Genomic DNA, 15,297 nt, shown 5'->3' on the forward strand with positions numbered 1-15,297 from the left:
ATCTTGGCCAGCGGCTCAATAGCAATTGCAAAGAGAAGGGGGGACAGGGGACAACCCTGTCTAGTCCCCCTTCCCAAGGCAAACCCATCCGAGATAACATCATTGACTCTAAGGCGTGCCTTCGGGGCACTATACAAGAGTTTAACCCACCTACAAAAAGAGGGACCAAAATGCATAGCATCTAAAACTGCATATAGGTATTGCCATTCCACACTGTCAAAGGCCTTGGCGATGTCTAGCGAAAGAATCGCTCTTTCACCAACATTATCTGCAGGTAGTTGCATATTAAGAAAAGCTCGACGGATGTTAATTGCTGTTGACTTTGATGGTATAAAACCCGATTGGTCTGATTTTATAATGGTTGTGATAACCCTGGCCAGACGATTCGCCAAGACCTTTGCCAATATCTTTATGTCTGATGTTAAAAGAGAAATTGGCCTATATGACTGCTTTAGATTTATCTTTTCCTGGTTTGGGAATAAGGATGATATTTGCTTCAGACATAGATGGGGGCAGGGAGCCTTTATCAAAAGCATCATTGAAAACCTTTAGCAACTGGGGAAGAAGGATATCTGAGTATCTTTTATATATTTCTAGAGGTAGGCCGTCATTTCCAGGGGCCTTATGATTTGGAAATGACGAGACTGCTATCTCCAGTTCCTCTAACATGAATGGTGCATCCAGTATGGCTCTATCTGAGTCTCCCAAGTGTAATAAAGGGATAGCATTTACATAGTGACTCAATTCCTGAGTGGTATAATTGGCTTTAGAAGAATAAAAGTCAGAATAGAACCGTTGCAGTTCACCTAATATACCAGGAGTATCCGAAACTACCCCGCCTGAGGGTGTTACAAGATCACTTGTATATGACTGTGGAAATATACATCATTTAATACATTTTATATATTACAAATATTGTACTGTAACTATACCTAACCTTACTCTCATACAGAACCCTTCCTGTACCTATCCCTAACCCCTAGACCCCCTGGTGGTGCCTAACCCTAATCAACCACCTGGCGCTGCCTAACCCTAACCATCCCCACTGCACAAACACCCTTTGTAACGATCGGTGTCAGCACACAGAGAGAATCTGATTATTGGTGATCTGCAGTATCACCAAGAATACAGATCTATATCGGATTATGGATGATCTGCAGAGTCACCAATAATACAGATATAGTACTAACCTCTGGACACCTCTAGATATATATAGTGAGTGTTTGGTGTAACAGTATCACTTTGAGTAACCCACCTGATGAGCAGGTGGCCCTAAGCAGTACAGAAGACACTGCTATAGAGAGTACAGAAACCTTCCAGCAGCCTGAGAATCTCCAAGGGGTGGAGTCAGGCTGAAGGTAGGAAGGACTAGAGAGTGAGTGACACCTGAAGGTGGATGTCACTGACTGATCTGGAGACTATCTCTTTAGTGGAGAGAGATGGCTCTCGAGGTCGGGCAAGCCAGGTCGGCAACACACGGACAGACAAAGTACAAAGACAGAAGGCTGATTCGGTATCCAAGGCAGGCAGGGTTTGGCAACGGAATATCAGATATGCGTGGTACCGAATCAGAAAGCAGAGGGATAGTCAGGAAAGCAACAGGTCATAACAAATATTAAAAAATGCCTAGTCTTGGGTGTGAGGTCCGTGGTCTCTACACCCTGGAACTAGTCTGATGTATAACAGAATGATAACACAAGTTCCCTAGTCTTGGGTGTGAGGTCCGTGGTCTCTACACCCTGGAACTAGTCTGAAGTATAACAGAATGATAACACAAGTTCCCTAGTCTTGGGTGTGAGGTCCGTGGTCTCTACACCCTGGAACTAGTCTGAAGTATAACAGAATGATAACACAAGTTCCCTAGTCTTGGGTGTGAGGTCCGTGGTCTCTACACCCTGGAACTAGTCTGAAGTATAACAGAATAAACACGTATTCTGGCTCAGTGTGAATTCCCAGGTCCTCCTGGTTCAAACACACTGTAGGATCTGACTAAGGTCTGAGTGCTTCCACGTAGTGATCGCAATGGCAGACCATTTGAGAGTGGCCAGCAGTAACCATATATAGAGCAGTGCTCTCTGGCGCCGCCTTAAAGTGATCAACCAATGGTTACCAGCTCTGAGGTCAGCTGACCGGCCTGGTCAGCTGATCCCCCCTTGGCCATCATAAAAGTTCTGCCTTTCAGCGCTCTAAACCTATGTGAACTAACAGGCTTAGCTGCACGCTGCTGCGTGCAAACTGCCCCGCTGGACGCGGAACCAGCCGCCTCGCTATCAATACATGCGGCGGCCTTTCCGCGTTCTACCATGTCACTAGATGCACGCTTCCGCGTGCAGACCGCCGCGTTGGACGCGGAATCAGCCACCTTGCTGCTAGTACACGCGTTTTCTCACAGTAAGATGCAGTGAGCTGGTTTCACTGAACAGTAAAGGTACTTAGATGCAGTGAGGTGGGTTCACTCAACACAACAGGTAGTTAGATGCAGTGAGCTGGGTTCACTGAACAGTAAAGGTACTTAGATGCAGTGAGGTGGATTCACTCAACACAACAGGTAGTTAGATGCAGTGAGCTGGGTTCACTGAACACAACAGGTAGTAAGATGCAGTGAGCTGGGTTCACTGAACAGTAAAGGTACTTAGATGCAGTGAGCTGGGTTCACTGAACACAACAGGTAGTAAGATGCAGTGAGCCGGGTTCACTGAACAGTAAAGGTACTTAGATGCAGTGAGGTGGGTTCACTCAACACAACAGGTAGTTAGATGCAGTGAGCCGGGTTCACTGAACAGTAAAGGTACTTAGATGCAGTGAGGTGGGTTCACTGAACACAACAGGTAGTTAGATGCAGTGAACTGGGTTCACTCAACACAAATCTAGGTATATGCAGTGATGAGGTGGGTTAAGTAAACACAACAGGTACTGGGTATATGCAGTACTGGACCGTACAGTGTGCAGCTCCCTGTCACACACACAGGTAGTCACTGAATGTGCTGGGCGGCTGGCAGTGGCGCACACACTATCAATTAGCAAGGCTGTGCATGCAACAAAAGTGTTAGTTTGACACAAAGAAAAAAAAAAAAGTACAGGATGAGCTCTGAAAAGAGCTATTGAGGGGTGCTATAAAAGCAATAACAATCAGCCAGGAGCAAGCTTAGCAGCCAAGAACCTAACTAATCTGTCCCTAGAAGAAAAAGTCTGCAGCAGCTGTCCCTAGTGTGTCTCTAGCAGGCACACGAGTGAGGCTAATGGCCACCACAGCCTGCCTTATATAAGGGGGGGGGGGGGGGCTCCAGGGCTAAGTGTAGCCTGAATGGCTACAATGTGCCTGCTGACTGTGATGCAGAGGGTCAAAGTTGACCCTCATAGTGCATTATGGGGTGAATCAAACTGCCGCAAAAGTTCGCCTGGTGCAGGCGAACGCGAACCCCCAAAGTTCGCCTGGAACTGTTCGCCGGCGAACCGTTCGGTACATCTCTATAAATAACATGAATAGAATAATTTATATATCTGTAATAGAATAAATAGCCTTAACATAAAATACACATGAATAATAATGTAAATAGAAATATATATATATAGTATTAGAACAAATAGCCTTACAATCACATACAGTCATGCTCGAATGTACCCAAATTCGATTCGAGTACATTTGAATTCGGGTCTGGGTCAAATTCGGATTCGGCCGTGGTCACGCCCATAGAATTAGATTCAGTAATTGAATTTGGGTAATAGTCTTGATTACGAATTCGGATAGCCTTAAAGCATTTTTTTTTTTAGGGAAATCACTATTAAATAGGTGTAATTAAAAAAAAACAAAAAAAAAACTTTTTTTCTGCATTTCTTGTTTATTCTTCTTCACCGTCTTCACTTTCTTCTTTTTCTTCTCTCCATCTTTTTCTTCACCGTCTTCTTTTTCTGTTTTACCATCTTCTTTCATCACCATTATCTTCATCATCTTCTTCTTCACTGGCACCTGGTTCTTCTTCTTCTTCACCTGGTTCTTCTTCTTCTTCTGGTTCATCCTCACTTGGTTCTTCTTCATCATCATCTGGTTATTCTTCTTCATCATCTGGTTCTTCTTCTTCATCATCATCTGGTTCTTCTTCTTCATCATCATCTGGTTCATCTTCTTCTTCTGGTTCTTCTTCTTCTTCACTTGGTTCTTCTTCACCTGGTTCTTCTTCTTCTTCACCTGGTTCTGGTTTTTTCATTCTTCTTCACCTGGTTCTTCATCTTCTTCTTCACCTGGTTCTTCTTCTTTTTCTTCACCTGGTTCTTCTTCTTCTTCACCACCTGGTTCTTCTTCTTCAACAGCATAGCTAAATTTGTGACATAATAGCTAGTGGCGCATGGCAGCAGTGCATAATTCTGTAGACCCTGGTGGCAGGAACACAGACAGCAGGAGGTTAAATGCAGCAGAAGGAGGAGGAGTGACGTGTGGCAGCAGGCAATGTAACAGGCCATGGCACCTAGCGTTGGTACCACGGCTGTAATATTAAACCCCGTACAGCCGGAGGTTCCAGGCAGCAGTTGTGAAGCCCACATTGTGTCCAATACACAACTGGGACAGCACAGTTTTCAACCCAGACACCTCAGAAATATATTTTTTTACAACAAAATGTATCTATTATAGTGGCATAATAGCTAGTGGCGCATGGCAGCAGCGCATAATTCTGTGGATCCTGGAGGTGGGAACACAGACAGCAGGAGGTTAAATACAGCAGTAGCAGGAGGGGGAGGAGGTGGAGTTACATGTGGCAGCAGGCAATGTAAAGGGCCATGGCACCTAGCATTGGTACCACGGCTGTAATAATAAACACCATACAGCAGGAGGTTCCGGACAGCAGTTGTGAAGCCCACATCATGTCCAATACACAACTGGGCCAGCACAGTTTTCAACCCAGACACCTCAAAAATATATATTTTTACAACAAAATGTAGCTATTGTAGTGGCATAATAGCTAGTGGCGCATGGCAACAGCGTATAATTCTGTGGACCCTGGCGGTGGGAACACAGACAGCAGGAGGTTAAATGCAGCAGCAGCAGCAGGAGGAGGAGTGACGTGTGACAGCAGGCAATGTAACGGGCCATGGCACCTAGTGTTGGTACCACGACTGTAAATAAACACCAACAGCAGGATGTTCCAGACAGCAGTCGTGAAGCCCACATTGTGTCCAATACACAACTGGGACAGCATTTTTTTCAACCCAGATACCTCAGAATTTTTTTTAACAGAAAATGTAGCTATTGTAGTGGTGTAATAGCTAGTGGCACACAGCAGCAGCGCATAATTCTGTGGACCCTGGTGGTGGGAACACAGACAAGCAGGATGTTAAATACAGCAGCAGCAGAAGGAGGAGGAGTGACATTTGGCAGCAGGCAATGTAACGAGCCATGGTACCTAGCGTTGGTACCACGGCTGTAATTATAAACAACAGCAGGAGGTTCCGGACAGCAGTTGAGAAGCCCACATTGTGTCCAATACAGAACTGAGACAGCACAGTTTTCAACCCAGACACCTCAGAAATATATATTTTTTTACAACGAAATGTAGCTATTGTAGTGGCATAATAGCTAGTGGCGCATGGCAGCAGCACATAATTCTGTGGACCCTGGCGGTGGGAACACAGACAGCAGGAGGTTAAATACAGCAGCAGCAGGAGGAGAAGACGTGGCGTTTGGCAAAAGGCAATGTAACGGGCCATGGTACCTAGCGGTGGTACCACAGCACCTACAGAAAAAGCAGGCCAAATTAGCAGGGGACTGAAGGTTAATGTGAAAAAATAATTCCCAGGCACCTCATGTCCTCCTCTTGCAGACAACAGGTGCCTGGAACATGCCTTCAATCCAGGCCTGGTTGATCTTCAAAAATTTAAGTCTGTCCACGAACTCTGGGGACAGACGAGAGCGCTTCTCCATGAACACTCCACCGGCCGCACTGAAGCACCCCTCAGACAGCACGCTGGAAGGGGGGCAAGACAGGACTTCCAGGGCGTACTGCGCCAGCTCACTCCAGATCTGCAAGCGCTCGACCCAGTACTCCAAGGGGTCCACAGGCTCCTCGCCGGTGTCAAGCCCACTGAAGGACCCCATGTAGTCGGCCACCATCCAGGTCAGGCGCTGGCTATGACTTTGAGAGGAGGATGCTGCTGCACGCACCTCCTCTCTCGGCTGCTCTACCATCATCTAGAGTGCCTTTGTCAAGGACAGCAGGTCTCCTGGGTGCCTGATGCTGCTGTGCTGGCTGGACAGGGACAGAGGGGGTGTAAGGCTGGGGGAAGGCTTCCTCCACTCACCAAACAAGGATCTCCTGCAACTCCCTTGTTTGCTGCTCAGGGTCTCCAGCAGGCAGGAACAGAGCCACCCTCCCCTTCAGCCATGGGTCCAGGATCATGCTGATGCAGGCGTCCTAACGAGCTTGCATCTGCTTCACCCTGGGGTCTGTGCGCAGGCACCGCAGCATGTCTGCTGCCATGGGGAACAGGGTGGTCCGTCCAGCAGAAATATCAGGGTCAGTGGCCTTAAGTTCGCTGTCCTCCTCCTCTGGCCCCTGAGCCTCTTCCTCCTCTCTCCACCCTTGCACCACTGCAGCAGTGCTCCGCTGTTCCCCCTCAACAGCAACGTCCAGGACCTCCAACTCCTCCTCCTCCAACAACTCAAAATCCTGCGCAGAAGTGGACTGAGCAGGTGGCTGCTGTTCCAGCTGGGTCAGGGCCTCCTCTCCCACATCCAGCAGATCACCAAGGGCCCTGCCAGCAGACAAACAATGGGCACCCACTGGCAGAGGGATGCCCGTTCCTCGCTGACCAGGTTGGTTCCCTGCAGGAAGTGAGGCAACACCAAGCAGACCTGCTGCATCTGCCCCCACTGTGAGTTGGAGAGGAGCTGGAGTTTTGGAGAGTGCCATCAACGATGTGGCGGTTTACAGCCCTCCTCTGCTCAACCAGCTGCTCCAACATTACCAGGGTGGAATTCCCGCGAGTTGGCACATCCATCACAAGCCAGTGTCATGGCAGGCCCTCAAGCTGCTGCATGTCGGCCAGGTTTGCTGCGGCAGCAGCTGAGTGGCGGAAACTGCACACAATTCTCTGAGCCACTTCCAACAGATTGTCCATGCCCTGTAGGAACTTCTGCACCACCTGGTTCAGGAATCAGCATGTGGGTCAAGCAGGGGACGTGGATCAAGTGTCTCCTGGAGATGGCAGCTAGCAGGTTGGCCGCAATATTCGGATACCATCAATCCGATTTTCCGGCCTCTGGGGGTCAGCCACATCTTCTCCTGCTCCCTCAGGTAGCGGAGCACGTTGGCTGCTGTCAAACTGCTCTTCCCCAGGCTTCTCATCTCCAGCAGTGCTTGGCAATGGCAGGCCTTTACACTGCTGTTGAGGCGGGGTTGCTTGGCGGGGGGAGCTGCGGCTTCTCCCCTGACCCCGCATGGTGGCACCACATAGTGGACAACTGGTGCCACTGATGCGCCCGAGGATGGACCTGCTGCTTCCTTTTTGGTGCCCAGTGGGCCGTGAAGGACAGGTAGCGGTCTGTCCCAAAACGGCTGCTCCATGAATCCATGGTGACATGTATCCGCTCACTCACGGCGTGATCGAGCGAGCGGCCCATATTTGCCATTGCAAAGCGGTGCAGTGCTGGGATCACCGTGCGGGAGAAGTAGTGGCAGCTTGGGGTTTGCCACTCCGGGATTCCGTACTGTAGGAGCGTTTACTCCCCTCCTGCACAAAGGAATATAGCAGTAGCTGGGAGCACATGGCCTGGGCAAGCAACCCATTCAGCACCTGTTGGTGGGAGGCAGAACCTTGGTCACACCGGGAAAGGACTCGCTGAGCAGGGTCTGGCGGCGTTTGCCTGCACGGGAGGATGAGGAGGTGACTGTGGAGGGAGAAGATGAGGCCACTGAGGACTGTCTGCCTGGGGGGGGGGGGGGAGCATTGAGTTTCTGGGCTCCTTCTGCTGATGCTGGATGAGCAGGAGGGTGGGATGCTGCTGCTGCTGCTGAAGTCTGTGCAGTGGCTGTCTGGCTCTGACCACTGCCTGCGCCACTGTCCTTCAGCTTCAGAAACTCACTGTAGTCCTGAAAATGTTTGGTCTCCAAGTGGGTCTGCAAGTACGAGGTACCCAACTTGTTCAGATCGCGACCTCTGCTCAGGCTGGCACCGCAACTGTGGCAAATGGCACGGGTCTTGTCGTCAACGCACACAGTAAAGTACTGCCAGACTGGGGATTACAACTTGCCCTTCAAGCTTGAGGGCTGGGGAGGTTTTTTTGCCTTTGGAGGGCTGTGTTTTTTTCCCTTTGTTTGGAGGAGCTTTGTGTGGGTGGTGGTAGCGGCTGAAGCAGCAGGCTGTAGCTCCTGCCTTCCACGCCCTGTGCTGGGCACCATGCTGCTTCCGTGCCTCTGTGCCAGAGACGCCTCCTCCTCCAATGATGAGCTGCCTTCACCCAACTGTGGTGGTGGCACATAGGGACGGTTCCCCATCTCATCATCATCATTGCATGATGATGTCCCCATCATCTCCTGCTCAAAGTGCTCCACAACATCCCTGTACATGGCTGCAGTCACTGGGGTGAAGACCGAGCTCAGTGAGGGCAGGCTGGTCGCTGGGGTCGACGTGACCGCAAGCGGTGGTGGAGGCCTGCTTCGGACCAGAGTGCTGGTGGTGGTGGCACTGGTCTCGCTGGTGCTGGAGGTCTGGCTGGAAATGGAGGCTTGCTGCTCCACCATCAATTCCACGACAGCCTGTGCCTGACTTTCTGCAATGGGCAGGGGGCGATGACCCGTCTCAAAGATGGGCGCAACACACCGCTGCTGCGCCTCTGCTCCCTCCTCCACAAATCTGCAGTCAGCGGCTGGCGGCGGACCAGTCACAGACCTGCTGGTGCTGCCAGTGGCTGCAGCAATGGCGCTTCAATCGAGTTCTGCAATCATGAATTTTGAAAATCTACCCACGGGTAAATTCGAATCCGCAATCTCTGGTGAGCAACCCTGATCACGTACGCATTAAAAAATCTTGAAATACTGATAATATTAAAAGCGATACATTAGTAAGATAATAAATTTAAAAACTATAATCGACGCATTTTAAGTCTAAAAAACAAAATTAATACCAAAAGCAATGTATTTCTAGTAGAATAAGGTTGAAAATGATATTTAAGAATTATAAGTATGAAAACGAATTTTAAAATGATAAAATAAGTGTAAACGACAATTTATTTGTTACAGTCCTGAAAGCGAAATTTAAAAATGAAAAAATAAGTAAAACACAAAGTCAAAACGAATTTGTAAACGATATTTGTAATAAACCTTGTTCTGTAAACTAAAACTTTTGTTAACACGATCCCTGCAACAGCTATTTCTCGGGCGCCCAATAGCCGATATTTTGCATTTGCGGCGCCCTTTTTGTCCATTAGCCATATGCGCCCTTTTTGTTACTGCTTCCGCTGGTTGTGGCGGTGTTCATGCTGGGCCTCAGAAGAAGCTCATCGCACAGCAAAACCGTTATCAGGCCATGCACCGTCGGCACCCACTACTACATCCAGCACCCCCAGCAAGCCACAGTAAGTATTGCACTTGACTGTATCAACAAACTTGCATATGCATTTGCACTTTGTTGGCAATAAAACGCCTAAGTAGTGCCAAGTTGGTCTTTTCTCTCATTTGTTTATGTATTACATAATATCAGTTAACTTTTAGCACACCCAGCGTATTGAAGATAACACGAAAAGTCTCTTGGTGCCTTTACTGTTTGATGTCACAGTCTGTGTGCCTGCCTGCTCTCTCATTCTCCTCCATTGTTAAACTATTTGAATCTTGTTCTAAAGTTTGGTCATTAGCATAGACAGATTTCTGGGAAGGCCACAAAGGCCCGGGCCTTGGGTGGTTGCAGCCCAAGAGGGCACCTGAACATGAAAGAGGGGTTGCTATATATGAAAGAGGAGGCTGAAAACTAGGAGCAACACATGAGAAAGGGAAATCAATGCCCAAGGAAGCAGTTTGTGAAAAGAGAGGAGCTACAGTATATGGATGATACACATGGAACTTGGAGCTCCACAAGGAATAGGAACGCTGCTGCACATGGAAGGCAAGGCACAACATACGGCATACATGTAAAAAAGGCACCTGGAAAAAAGGGCAAAATTTGCGATATTCTACTATTAAATTCCGATAGTAAAATATCGGTAATACTTACTGATATTTTACTATGGCTAAACCTAACCCTATTCTCACACAGAACCCTCCCTTGACTGATTCCTTACCCTAATATGCTTCTTGTGGTGAGTAACCGTCCCTGGTGTTTAACCCTAAGAAAGACCCCCCTGGTGGTGCATAATCCTAAGCCTCCCCCCATGGTGCCTAACTTTAAGACCCCCCGGTGCTGCCTAACTCTAAGACCCACCCAGTGGTATCTAACTTTAAGACCCTCCCTGGTGGTGCCTTACCCTATCCCCTCCCCGGTGGTTCCTATTCCTAACCCTAAGACCTCCCCTGGTGGCACCTGACCCTAAACCTTACCTCCTCCTCTACCGCAAAGACACGATGTGTGGCAATCAAGGTAAATTTTGGCACCTGGGAAGGCCTGATTAGCGGTAATGGTTTGAAATAATCACGGGCACTGGGGCTTGCGGAAATGCAAATATTGGCATTGCATTTCCGCAATGTCCCAGCGCCGATATTTCAAATCACTAACGCTAATCGGGAGCCTCAAGGTGTCGAAATTTACCTTGACTACCATTAAAAAGCCGTGATTTGTGGCCAAGAAGGTAGATTTTGGCGCCTGGAAGCGCCCGATAGCGTCCGCCGCCATGCGCCTAAATTTCCTTTCTTTGCCACTATTCGTGGCTTTTATAATAGGTGCCTATGGCGGCGCAATTTATTTTTTATTTTTTTGAAAGGGCTCGTGCACCCTTTTTTCCTGATTTACAACATAGGGGCACAAAAAGTATAAATCCGGCCTTGGTCATTAGAATCTCTAGGTGAGCTCTACTACTCTGCTAGTAACTGTTTTGATTTTGAGCATTAGGCTCCCAATTGTGTATATATTTTCCTTACAGCATCTGATGATTTGGAAACATGACATTAGGGTTCAAATAGTTACTCTGATCTACAAATATCCTGCCCTGTGACCTGTACTAAGCTTGACCTCTCTTTCTTCACAACACCTAAGCTAAGATCACTCCTTTAAAAAAAACATTTTTTTCTTTTAAAAACGGCTTATCACAGCCCCTAAGGCCCCGTTCACACTTGCTTTTTGCCATGCAAACGGACCGGATCCTGATCGGATCCTGTCCGAACGGTTCCGATCTGGATCCGATCCGGATCCGGTCCGTTTGCATCAGGCATGCATCAGGCTGCCATCCGGATCCGTGGGCAAAAAATAGCGAAATTTTAAGAAAAAATGTTTTGGGGTCAGCAGAAGGTGCACCTGGTGCACCTGTAGAATCCGGTTCCTCCGCTGTAGGCCTTACCTCCACCTCCGACATTCTGCCAAACAGCTCCAGCACGTCTGTCACTGCTGCTCCACTCCAGACATGCTGGGCCCATGTGTCCCCATCCGAAATGGCCGCTTGGATACGCATAGGAAGTGGGCTAGAACGTCAGGTTTTTGTAGGCAGTGTGTTCTGTGCCTTCCGTTCCCCATTGGTTTCTGTGTTCCGGATGGTGCTGTGAACGTCCGCATAGACTTTACATTACTATGCGGAACGTATGTTCCGTTTGTACAGTGTGCGGTCCGGATCAGATCCGGAAAATCCGGATAGAGAACGCTAATGTGAACCGGGCCTAATTCTCATACTTAGTATTTTGAGAAGCACTGGTAGTATTTAGGAAGTGCTTATACATAGCGTCTAGGTAAGGATGATGAAGACAATACATATTTTTCAGCCTGGGAATTAGAGTACGTAAAGTGCAACTAAACTTAGAACTTCCTCTCTGCTCTAAAAGAATAGCCACAGTATGATAACCTATATGAGGTAAATGCAAATGGGTGTACCATTCACAGCACAGTGTACAGTATCATGGCTGCAAGTCAGCATGACTCATATCTGGAAAAGCCTAGCCGGCTTCAGATAGAAAAGTAAAAGTCATTTTAATAACATAACATTACAACAATAACTTGTATTGTACAAATTGGTCATATTACATTTTCAGTGAAATTTTTGTTTTTCGTTGAAGGGCCACTATCGCGAAAAAAGGAGTCAGTTAAAATCTGGCAGAACTGACAGGTTTTCGGACAGTCCATCTCCTCATGAGGGATTCTCAGGGTTTTCTTTGTTTTCAACAGCATTTCATGAACAGCAGTTTCAAAGTCTAACTGACAAATTAGTGTGCAAATGAGTAGGGAGGCTGGCTGCGGCTGGTACTAATCTTACTATTTTGGCAGTTAAAATGCCGTTCAGGAAATGCTGTAGAAAACCCGGAGAATACCTCATGAGGACATGGACTGGTCCAAAACCTGTCGGTTCTGTCAGATTTTAACTGCCCACTTTTTAAGCAATAGTGGCCCTTTAAACCTTTACATGTTTGACACCAGTGTACATAGTTTTAAAAGGTAAAATTGAAGTATGCTGTAACACTATCCTGTACTTACAGAATTCTTCATTGACGGTTTGGGACGTCTAAGAATCGGCTCATGCAGCCACGTCACTGTTGGGCACCAGCCAAAGAACGATCCAAAAGATGAAACATTACGCCAACAGTTAATAAAATATGACTCATTTCGGCACAGCAGCGCAGAGCAGGAGAGAGCTAAGCTTGGACTACTTTATTTCAAGAACAGGCTCAGCTGTTATACAAGGATCTAAGGATTTCAATGACTGGACTTAACTGAGTAGATGGTCCTTAATATTTGAGGATCTTCTTCACATAAAGGAAGAAAATCTTTAACAAATACTTTATTTGAATGTCTAAGATGAAGTGCCTTGTAAAGAACTTATGGTTCTATTACAAATGGGTATATCTTAAAGAAAACACCCCCGGAGCACCCCTGATGATATATAACTAGTAATAGTTGTGTAAATGAGAAGTGTAGTGTCTTACCTTCTCAAAAGAACAAACCAATAGTAATGGAAGAGACATATTTATTCATGCACATAAGACAATGCGTTTTGCAGGTCTTGGCCTACTTCCTCAGGTCAATTACAAGTGCCTTTAAAATTCAGTTACTCTGAACATGGATGCCTATAATTAATTATAATTACATTTTTCCCCTAGCTACAACAACCAGGACATTTTCACAAGATCTTTAAGAAAATCTTTTTAAAAGCTATTCTCATGGCTGAGGTGCAGGTATATTGTTAAACCTCATACTGTAGATGTCTATAATGTTTTTTTAATTTTAATTTTAGACTACCACCATTAAATGTATGAACCTTGATCCTAAAGTGAACAGTGGTTTGAGCCAGAGCTGCACAATACAGAGACCTCTGAGCAGATCTTTTGTTGTTGGCAATACAGTCACCTCAATACCAGCCCTGAAACTTCTCTAATGAATGAAACCTGGTAGCTCTAGAAAGTTTCACTGAATTAGGCATATAAAAAGGTTAACATTTATCAAAAATTCACCAGATTAAGGTCCCCCACCTCATCATCATCATCCCCAGGGGAGGACTGGCCTGGGGGGAAGGGGGGAGATTTCCCCCCAGGCTGTCTCTCGTTTAATGATTTAGGGCTGGCCAACCCACCAACCTCTTCAATCATTATTATCCAATCGGATGAAAATCTGTGCCGCCACAAGCATGCTCAATCAACAATTTGACTTATTTCGGGTGGAAAGTAGTTCAATTTGAGGTGCTGGGAAATCTTGGGCCAATGTGGTTGTGAAGTGCGATAATAAACTATGAACGCGATGGAAACCATGGCCGTTGTCCCTCAAAATGTATTATGTGCCCCACGGTGCCTGTGCATTTATACTTTACCTGTCATGCTGTCCCTCTAGTATTCTTGAAGTTTTTCTGCATTGGCGACCACATGACTATCGGTATATAGCATGTGGGGCGCGTGTGACGTCATTTGGGCTGGGGCTGCCGTGGAACTGGGCCTCTAGTTTGTGTTTTCCCTCCAGGCCAAAATGTCCCAGTCCTCCCCTGATCATCCCCAAACATCTCCTCTGAGCCCTCAACCAACTCCTCTGCCCCAACATCCCCTACATCAGGCCCCTCCTCCCCCTCATGAAATTTTGGTTGTTGTGCACCAACAACAAACTCCTCCACCTCATACTCCTCCTCCTCCTCGCATGCCCCCATCATCTCCTCACACTGTTCCACAACATCCCTGAAAATGCTCACAGACCATGGGGTGAAGAGCGAGTTCAGTGTGGGCAGGCTAATCGCTGGAGTCGACGTGACCTTAAGCGGTGGTGGAGGCCTGCTGTGGACTATAGCAGTACAAATTAAGTAAACGAGTGCGTAAGTAACAACTAACCAGGGGCGAATCCAGGATTTCCAAGGGGGGATTCCTGAAAGCGGCGTGTGGGCGTGGCCAAAACATGGTGTGGGTGGAGTCAAATACTAGCAGCTTCTAGGCTAAATTGCACCCAGGGTGAGGGCGTAAAATGCGCCCCCAACGTGGAGACAGGTATAGGTGCCCGCAGTATAGGTAGCCAGCTATAGGTTCCCTTCCCCCAGTATAGGTAGCCCATATAGTTGCCCCCAGTATAGCTTAGATAGGTATATGCCCCCAGTATAGCTTAGATAGGTATATGTCCGCAGTATAGATTAGATAGGTATATGTCCCCCAGTATAGATTAGATAAATATATGCCCAGTATAGATTAGATAGGTATATGCCCCCCAGTATAGATTAGATAGGTATATGCCCCCCAGTATAGATTAGATAGGTATATTCCCCCCAGTATAGATTAGATAGGTATATGCCCCCCAGTATAGATTAGATAGGTATATGCCCCAGTATAGGTTAGATAGGTATATGCCCCCCAGTATAGATTAGATAGGTATATGCCCCCCAGAATAGATTAGATAGGTATATGCCCCAGTATAGGTTAGATAGGTATATGCCCCCCAGTTTAGATTAGATAGGTATATGCTCCCCAGTATAGATTAGATAGGTATATGCCCCCCAGTATAGATTAGATAGGTATATGTCCCCCAGTATAAGTTAGATAGGTATATGCCCCCCAGTATAGATTAGATAGGTATATGCCACCCAGTATAGATTAGATAGGTATATGCCCCCCAGTATAGATAAGATAGGTATATGCCCTCCAGTATAGATTAGATAGGTATATGTCCCCCAGTATAGCTTAGATAGGTATATGCCCCCCAGTATAGATTAGA

At 47.1% G+C, this 15,297-nt stretch overlaps 2 protein-coding genes across 4 annotated transcripts in view; one reads left to right on the forward strand and one right to left on the reverse strand.

Moving 5' to 3' along the window:
- The window catches only part of LOC137542300 (beta-1,4 N-acetylgalactosaminyltransferase 2-like), a 135,484-nt gene extending 121,984 nt beyond the window's left edge, over positions 1 to 13,500 (forward strand). For all 3 annotated transcript variants that reach the window (XM_068264113.1, XM_068264114.1, XM_068264115.1), the window contains one exon: positions 12,597 to 13,500. In XM_068264113.1, the coding sequence (XP_068120214.1) occupies positions 12,597 to 12,808 (212 nt within the window). In that variant the 3' untranslated portion in view covers positions 12,809 to 13,500. The remainder of the gene's footprint in view (positions 1 to 12,596) is intronic.
- Positions 1 to 15,297, reverse strand: part of LOC137542301 (ABI gene family member 3-like) — a 336,298-nt gene that overhangs the window by 297,208 nt on the left and 23,793 nt on the right. The gene's annotated exons all lie outside the window — the stretch shown is intronic.

Source organism: Hyperolius riggenbachi, chromosome 12 (assembly GCF_040937935.1).
Source record: "Hyperolius riggenbachi isolate aHypRig1 chromosome 12, aHypRig1.pri, whole genome shotgun sequence".
In the NCBI taxonomy this organism is placed as follows: Eukaryota; Metazoa; Chordata; class Amphibia; order Anura; family Hyperoliidae; genus Hyperolius; species Hyperolius riggenbachi.